General features: G+C 41.4%; 1 protein-coding gene across 1 annotated transcript; it reads left to right on the forward strand.

Moving 5' to 3' along the window:
- Nucleotides 1-4,405: 4,405 nt before the first annotated feature.
- On the forward strand, nt 4,406-5,670 carry LOC112070997 (uncharacterized protein C18orf19 homolog A-like). Its single transcript, XM_024138453.1, has 4 exons — nt 4,406-4,509; nt 5,040-5,151; nt 5,309-5,464; nt 5,560-5,670. Exons 1-4 carry the CDS (start codon nt 4,406-4,408, stop codon nt 5,668-5,670), a joined length of 483 nt encoding a protein of 160 aa, XP_023994221.1.
- The last annotated feature ends 3,632 nt before the right edge of the window (nt 5,671-9,302 follow it).

The raw sequence follows: 9,302 nt of genomic DNA on the forward strand, positions 1-9,302 counted from the left end.
CCTGAGTAGTTATTACATGAGTAGTTATTACCATAGGAGTAGTTATTACCTGAGTAGTTATTACCTGAGTAGATTACCCTGAGTAGTTATTACCTGAGTAGTTATTACATGAGTAGTTATTAACCTGAGTAGTTATTACCTGAGTAGTTATTACCTGAGTAGTTATTACCCTGGAGTAGTTATTACCCTGAGTAGTTATTACCTGAGTAGTTATTACCATGAGTAGTTATTACCTGAGTAGTTATTACATGAAACGTAGTTATTACCTGAGTAGTTATTACCTGAGATAGGTTATTACATTGAGTAGTTATACCTGAGTAGTTATTACACTGAAAGTATTATTACATGACAGTAGTATTACCTGAGTAGTTATTACCTGATAGTATACACTGAGTAGTTATTACCTGAGTTATAGTTATTTACCTGAGTAGTTATTACCTGAGTAGTATTCCTGAGTAGTTATTACTGAGTAGTTATTACATCGAGTAGTTTACGAATGTTATTACTCTATGTTACGTAGTTATTACCCCTGAGTAGTGCCCTATTACCTGAGAGTTATTACCTGAGTTTAGTTATTACACTGAGTAGGTTATTAGCCTGAGTTTTATTAAGCTGAGGTGCATAGCTAGGTCCATAGCTAGCTAATATTGACATTATAACATTGTCTGCAATTTCTTGGGGATTAATGATTAACTGGTGGAAGCAATTAAAACCACTGTTCTGAACAAATTTTTATAACAAATGTTTTAGTGATTTTCGTAAATTAACTTTATGACAAAARAATATGTATAGTCATTTGTCTYTACACAAACTAACATATTCCTCTCAACTCTAATGTTTCTGCATGACTCGTTATATGACATTATAATTACTTATATTTGCCTCCATCCTAGTTTTTTTGTCAGCCATCATTGCTGAAGAAAGTCTCCAACGTTGGGTCGCATAGCGTCAAATTCATCATGAGAACCACTCGATATGATTGGTCATCGCCCCCAGCGTTCGCTGCTGGTGATTTGCACAAAGTTGGGAATTGCTGAACCTTTTCACCGCCTCCCTCTCCACGCCACCCAACGGTCCCCCGCMCACTCCGCTAGTCACCATTTTCCTTCCATTGAAAATGAACTGCAGTGTTTCACTGCATCGTTTTGCCAGTAGTGTACAGGACTGGGAGTATGTGAATACACTCGCTCGGTTCACCTAGCTGAATAGCTGGACTGCAGCATGCTGACGCCTTTAACTTCTCTAGGGTAGGGGGCAGCATTTTCACGTTTGGATGAAAAGCATACCCAAATTCAACTGCCAGCTACTCATCCCCAGGAGATAAGATATGCATATTATTAGTAGATTTGGATAGAAAACACTCTGAAGACACCTCGACAACAGGCAGTGAAATTGCMGGSCGCCAAATTCAAAACAACAGAAATCCCATAATTWAAATTCCTCAAACATACAAGTATTATACACCATTTTAAAGATAAACTTCTTGTAAATCCAACCACAGTGACTGATTTCAAAAAGGCATTACGGAGAAAACACACCATGCGATTATGTTCGGTCAGCTCCTAGTCTCAGAAAACCATACAGCCATTTTCCAGCCAAGGAGAGGGCTCACAAAAGTCAGAAATCGCAATTAAATTAAACACTAACCTTTGATGATCTTCATCAGATGGCACTCACATGACTTCATGTTACACAATAAATGTGTGTTTTGTTCGAAAAAGTTAATCTTTATGTCCAAAAACCTCAGTTGAAATYGCCGCGTTTTGTACAGTAATCATTGTCTCAAACAAACATCCGGTAAAAATGCAAGTGAGAGACTGTGTACTATGCACAGGTATTTGCCTACTTATCTTAAACTATTCATGCAATTCATGCTTTGCTTTGAGAGCCACATCAAATTACAGAAATACTCATCATAAACATTGATGAAAGATACAAGTGTTTAACATATGGTTAAAGATAGAAGCGTCTTCCTAAAAACCGTCTTGAGATATTCAGGATAAGGTGCTATTTTCCGCATTAGCTATAAACAGTTTCTCTACAGATAAAGCATTGCTCTTATTCAATTATTGCCTCTTAACTATATGCATATAGAATATAGAGACCATTGGAAAAGAAAACACGTATCCCTAAGTTTCTAAAACCGTTCAATTGTTGCTCTGAGTAGTGATACAGCGAAGTCATATCCACAGCTAACTTTTCCCATGAACCAAGAAAACATAAAATCAAGATGTGTCTATGCTGGCGTTTCACAAAGCTCTTGGCCTTATAATGATGGTCCGGTGCCCCCTATGAGCCAGAACAACCACTATCATTCGCCTTCCTCTGGCTTGTCAAGAGACGGGACCCGTCAGAGTGCGAGAGACAATGTCCATTTGTTTATCTGGGACACGACACGTGAAATAGACCCATTTCTTTTGGCTGTTGACTGCAGACAACTTCCGCGTTTAGTCTGAATCGCTCCGAATTTGAGCCTGCGTATTCGGTACTGTTTTTGCATCGGCCGTTTATTGTTTGCAAACTATCTCCGTGTCGAAATTTTTGTTGATACACTGTGACCATATCCATCGCGTAATGTACTGTTTTTCAATATAGTTTATATCAGAATTATTTGAATTATTTTTCCGCGGAGTTTTTGCGGTCTTAACTGTCCGTTGTCGGAATTGTATTTTACGCTTTGAGAAAACCTGCCGTGCCAACGTCGACCGCGGTTAACCTCTGTGGCTAAGTGGATGGTGGCGCAAGGCAAGAATTTCTGAACTGGAACCCAACGCGCATCTTGACAAAGGCACACTTTGAATCCAATCATTCTTGAATGAAAGATCAGCCCATAAGTAAGACCCAATTTACCGATGCTTTATATCATCATCCTGTTGTGCATGTGACAGGAACTGGCCGTCGGGCCGCTCTAGCCGAATTCTGCCTGGTCGGTAAATATCGTTCGTCTCTGTCGGCTAACTAGTGGTTTAGCTAATAGATTTACATATTGTGTCTTCCCCATGTCTAAAACATTTTAAAAAAATCTGAAATGGTGGCTTTATTTCAACAAGACCTAGTATCTTTTCATCTGGTTGTCTTTGACTTGTGATTTAATGATATATTAGATGGCTACAAGTCAACTTGGACGCCTATGCTAGCTATGCTACTCAGGTGGGTGTGAGCTTGGGGCGTGCTACCCGGGATGCACGGGTGGTGACTGTCTGAGAAGTTAATGCAACCGCTGTGTCAGATTTCAAAAAGGCTTTACGGCGAAAGCACACCGCGCGATTATGTTAGGTCAGCGCCTAGCCACAAAAACCATACAGCCATTTTCCAACCAAGGAGAGGTGTCACAAAAGTCAGAAATAGCGTTAAAGTTAATCACTTACCTTTGATGATCTTCATCTGGTTTCACTCGCAGGTCTCCATGTTAGACAATAAATGTTAATTTTGTTCGATAATGTCCCTCTTTATGTCCAAAAACCTCCGTTTTGTTCRTGCGTTTAGTTCAGAAACCCAAAGCAACAATGTGCGCTCTCAACATCAAGACGAAAAGTCAAAAAAGTAAAATAAAAGTTCGTAGAAACATGTCAAACGATGTTTAAAATCAATCCTCAGGTTGTTTTTGTCATAAATAATAAATAATATTTCAACCGGACAAAAGCTTCGTCAATAGAAAAGGAGAAACAAGAAAGGCGCATTCCCGATCACGCGCAGGACTCATGTCTGGAAATTTCCACTGGCCACTCATTGAAAGTGCTGTATCTCCCTAATTTTTCAGAGTAAAAGCCTGAAACAATGCCTAAAGACTGGCCACATGTAGAGGAAGCCATAGAAATTGTGAACTGGGTCCTAAGTCTTTGTATGGTGGATAGGGTTTCAATGGAAAAACAGCCTTTCAAAATAATAGTACTTCCTGGTTGGATTTTCCTCAGGTTTTTGCCTGCCATATCAGTTCTGTTATAATCACAGACATTATTTTAACAGTTTTGGAAACTTTAGATTGTTTTCTATCCAAATGAGTAGCAGGCAGTTTAATTTGGGCACGCTTTTCATCCAAAATTCAGAATGCTGCCCCCTACCCTAGTGAAGTTAACACAGTGTCCAAAGAGGGGCCAGAAGTATACAGAATGTCATCTGTGTAGAGGTGGATCAGAGAATCACCWGCAGCAAGAGCTACATCATTGATGTATACAGAGAAAAGAGTCGGCCCAAGAATTGAACCCTGTGGCACCCCCGTAGAGACTGCCAGAGATCCGGACAACAGGCCCTCCGATTTGACACACTGAACTCTATCAGAGAAGTAGTTGGTAAACCAGGCGAGGCAATTATTTGAGAAACCAAGGCTGTYGAGTCTGCCAATAAGAATGTGGTGATTGACAGAGTCGAAAGCCTTGGCCAGGTTGATGAATACGGCTGCACAGTAATGTGGTTCAGGAGGACTCTAAAGCAGAATGGGAAGGTCATGATCCCCCTTCACCTCATCAACTCCTCCATGTGGTTTGGGACATTTTACTATGCTGCCATGCAGCAAGTTTTATTTAATATTTATCTATGCAGGGATGTCCCAATGTCTCTTTTGCAAGGGAGCTCTGTATCACAAAAATGCAGCATGAAATAAAGTACATAATAAGGAATTAGTTATTAATTACAAAAGTTCTTTACTATGCTGCCATGCAAAAAGTTACAAGTAATAACGTTGTACAGCAATATCAAGACATTATTTATCAAAGTGAAATGAGAGGAAGAGACAAAGACAAACCCATAATCATGTACAATGTGAGATGTTTTTCTGAGGCTGTTTCTCCTCTCCATATGGGCATTAGTGATAATGGGCTTTTCTCCGGTCAACCTGAGGTCACTGCCTGACACCACTGAGTCTCATTTAGATGTACAGTATTCTGATTAAACAATCAGGGTTGTGTCTGTCTGGCCTGGCAGTAAGAGCTGACAATAAGCCGGCTTTAAATTAGTCTCAGACTAGGATGGGCAGTGTGATGGTCATTCGTTTAGTTGTTGACACTTGACTGACTTGATGTCATAGAAAATTAACCCTTTAGGGGTGTAAATGTCGTTCCGTTTCTGTATTATGTTGGACTCCCGCAGGAGCTTGTTAAACTGTTGGAGCATTCCCAGAGTGGCTATGCACTGAATGCTCATATCTCATTACACGTTTGGACAGCAATTGTTTGTGATTGGATTGTCATACTATGGCAATTCCTTTGAGTGTTTTTGTATTAAAAACAATGTCCAGAGCTAAATCACCACAATCTTAACACATCATAGTAATCACATTAACACTAACCACAATGCTCATGTTTATTGTCAGATTGTCACAGTGTACCTGGCTGAGGTGGCAATAAGGCGGACGTCCCTCTCGATCAGGTACCTCCATAAACACAGCCACATGACCACCCCACCGCCCATTAAGGAGTATCTGCAGGACAAGATGGAGGAGACCAAGGAACGCCTCTCTGAGAAGATGGATTGAAACCAAGGACAGGTTGTCTAAGAAGATGGATTGAAACCAAGGACAGGTTGTCTAAGAAGATGGATTGAAACCAAGGAACGCCTCTCTGAGAAGATGGAAGAGATCATCTGTCGGGGAGGATTGGGGACAACAAGGACAAGTTGGCAGAGAAACTCCAGGAGACCAAAGACCAAGTGTTTTTCAGAAAGAAACCGGAATAGATATATGTTAATTCCTGAATATGATTAAATATATGTTCATATGGCCACTATAGCTCTTTAGAAGGATGGATGGACATGAACTGACTTCATCAGATATCATAACATTGTTGGATTCTASCTTGAAATACTTGCAATACTAGAAGTTAATGATTACATGTATAAGGAATGTATATTGTGGCGTCAATGGAGTGAGGATAAGAACTAGGGTTATTGAAGTTACTGAGTGAGGAAAAAGGCTTGGTTGCAATCAATGATAAAGTTGGATAGCCGTTGTTTAGAGGGGAGTGAGGAATGTGGGCCGAGGTCAGGTCAAGTGAGAAGGAACAATTTTATTACACACATCACTTAACTTCCTGCCTTGCAACAGAGATGTAATGGCTGTCTAGATGTGCAAAGAGGAGACTCCACCTAATAGGCGGGTATAAATACTTGTGCTGGTGGAAACATGTCTTTGTCTTTGCAGCTGTTTGATCCAGTGATAAACTTGGTTTGAGCTTTAACTTCTCTGGGATATGTGGGACGGTAGCGTCCCACTTGGCCAAAAGCCAGAAAAAATGTAGCGCACCAAATTCAAATTCAAATATCTTACTATGGAAATCAATCKTTCATGAAATCACACATGAAAGACACCAAATTAAAGCTACACATGTTGTGAATCCAGCCAACGTGTCTGATTTCAAAAAGGATTTACGGGGAAAGCACACCAAACAATTATGTTAGCTCAGTACATAGCCACAGAAAAACACAGCCATTTTCCCAGCAAAAGATAGTAGTCACAAAAAGCAGAAATGGAGATAAAATTAATCACTAACCTTTGATGATCTTCATCAGATGACACTCATAGGACATCATGTTACACAATACATTTATGTTTTGTTCGATAATGGGCATATTTATATCCACAAATCTCGGTTTACATTGGCGCCCAATTGTCAGAAAATGCCTTCCAAAATGATCCCGCTGAGAAATTGCAAGAGAGCCACGTCAAAAACATAAAATACTCATCATAAACTTTGAAGATGAAAGATACATGTTTTACAATATAATTAAAGATACACTTGTTCTTAATGCAACCGCTAGCTTGTCAGATTTAAAAAAAAACTTACGTAAAAAAGCACAACATACAATAATCTGAGACGGCGCTCAGATAAAAAACAACATTCTCCGCCATGTTGGACGTCAACAGAAATACGAAATACATCATAAATATTCCCTTACCTTTGATCATCTTCACACAGAATGCCACTCCCAGGAATCCTAGTTCCACAATAAATCGTTGTTTTGTTCGATAATGTCCATTACTTATGTCTAAGTAGCTACTTTTGCTAGCATGTTTTGTCACATGTCCAAACGCTCGCGCAGATGCAGGCAAACTCGGACGAAAACTTCAAAAGTATATAACAGGTCGAATAAACTGGTCAAACTAAGTAGAGAATCAATCTTCAGGATGTGTTATCATATATATCCAATAACTTTCAACCGGAGAATTTCTTTGTTCTGTATTCCCCAGGCGCTCTCTTTTGATGACTTCTGTAACCGTAAATAGCCTGGCTTCATGCATGTTAACATTAGAAGCCTCCTCCCTAAGTTTGTTTTGTTCACTGCTTTAGCCACACTCTGCCAACCCGGATGTGTTTTAGCCGTGTCTGAATCCTGGCTTAGAAAGACCACCAAAATTCTGACATTTTCATCCCCAACTACAAGATTTTCAGAACAAGATAGAACGGCCAAAGGGGGCGGCTGTTGCAATCTATTGCAAAGATTGCCTGCAGAGTTCTGTTTTACTATCCAGGTTCTTCCCAAACAACATTTGAACTTCTACTTTTAAAAATCCACCTCTCTAAAAAACAAGCTCTCACCGTTGCCGCCTGCTATAGACCACCCTCTGCCCCCAGCTGTGCTCTGGACACTATATTGTGAAACTGATTGCCCCCCCATCTATCTTCAGAGCTCGTGCTGCTAGGCGACCTAAATTTAACATTGCTTAAACACCCCAGCCACCCTACAATCTAAGCTTGATGCCCTCAATCTCACACAAATTATCAATGAACCTACCAGGTACCACCCCAATTCCGTAAACACGGGTACCCTCATAGATATCATCCTAACAAAACTTGCCCTCCAAATACACCTCTGCTGTTTCAACCCAAGATCTCAGCGATCACTGCCTCATTGCCTGCATCCGAATGGGTCAGAGTCAAACGACCCTCCACTCACACTGTCAAACGCTCCCTGAAACACTTCAGCGAGCAGCCTTTCTAATCGACCTGGCCCGAGGTATCCTGGAAGGATATTGATCTCATCCCGTCAGTAAGAGGATGCCTGGACATTTTTTAAAATGCCTTCCTCACCATCTTGAACAAAAGCATGCCCCATTCAAGAATTTAAACCGAACGGAACAGAATAGCCCTTGGGTTCTCTCCTGACCTGACTGCCCTTAACCAACAGAAAAACATCCTATGGCGTTCTGGCATTAGCAGCATGAACAGCCCCCGTGATACTGCACAACTTTTCAGGAAGCTAGAAACCAGTATACCACAGGCAGTTAGAAAAAGCCAAGGCTAGCTTTTTCACAAGCAGAAATTGCTTTCCTGCAACACAAATTCTAAAATTCTGGGACACTGTAAAGTCCATGGAGAATAAGAACACTCCTCCCAGCTTCCAACTGCTCTGAAAGATAGGAAAACACTGTTCACCACCGACAAATCCACTATAATTGAGAATTTCATAAGCATTTTTCTACGGGCTGGCCATGCTTCTTTCCACCTGGCTACCCCTACCCCGGACAACCAGCACTGCCCTCCCTCCTTCTACTCGCCCAAGCCTCCCCATTTTCTTTCTCCCAAATACAGTCAGCTGTATGTTCTAAAAGAGCTGCAAAATCTGGACCCTACACAATCAGCCGGCTAGATAATCTGGACCCTTTCTTTCTTAAAACTATCTGCTGAACATTGTTGCCACCCCTATACTAGCCTTTCAACCTCTCTTTCGTGTCGTCTGAGATTCCCAAAGATGGAAACAGCTGCGGTTATCCCCCTCTTCAAAGGGGGGGGACACTCTTGACCCTAACAGCTACAGACCTAGTATCTATCCTACCCTGCCTTTCTAAGGTCTTCCGAAAGCCAGTCAACAAACAAGATTACCGACCATTTCGAATCCCACCATACCTTCTCCGCTATGCAATCTGGTTTCAGAGCTGGTCATGGGTGCACCTCAGCCACGCTCAAGGTTCAAAACGATATCTTAACCGCCATCGATAGAAACAATACTGTGCAGCCGTATTCATTGACCGGGGCAAGGCTTTTGACTCCAATCACCACATCCTCATCGGCAGACTCGACAGCCTTGGTTTCTCTAATGATTCCTCGCCTGGTTCACCAACTACTTCTCTGATCGAGTTCAGTGTGTCAAATCGGAGGGTCTGTTGTCCGCGGCCTCTGGCAGTCTCCCATGGGGTGCCACAGGGTTCAATTCTTGGGACCGACTCTCTTCTCTGTATACATCAATGATGTCGCTCTTGCTGCTGTGATTCTCTGATCCACCTCTACGCAGACGACACTATTCTGTATACTTCTGGCCCTTCTTTTACACTGTGTAACAACCCTCCAGGCGAGCTTCAATGCCATACAACT

This window comes from Salvelinus sp. IW2-2015, unplaced genomic scaffold, assembly GCF_002910315.2.
Source record: "Salvelinus sp. IW2-2015 unplaced genomic scaffold, ASM291031v2 Un_scaffold1490, whole genome shotgun sequence".
Taxonomy (NCBI): domain Eukaryota; kingdom Metazoa; phylum Chordata; class Actinopteri; order Salmoniformes; family Salmonidae; genus Salvelinus; species Salvelinus sp. IW2-2015.

Bases quoted from the DNA above. Each gene is read 5' to 3' on its own strand.
- LOC112070997 (XM_024138453.1), top strand. From the start codon at position 4,406: ATGTGGTTCAGGAGGACTCTAAAGCAGAATGGGAAGGTCATGATCCCC. The intron at 4,510-5,039 runs GCAAGTTTTATT...TTAACCCTTTAG, and splicing joins TTTTACTATGCTGCCATGCA to GGGTGTAAATGTCGTTCCGT. The intron at 5,465-5,559 runs GATTGAAACCAA...ACGCCTCTCTGA, and splicing joins AACGCCTCTCTGAGAAGATG to GAAGATGGAAGAGATCATCT.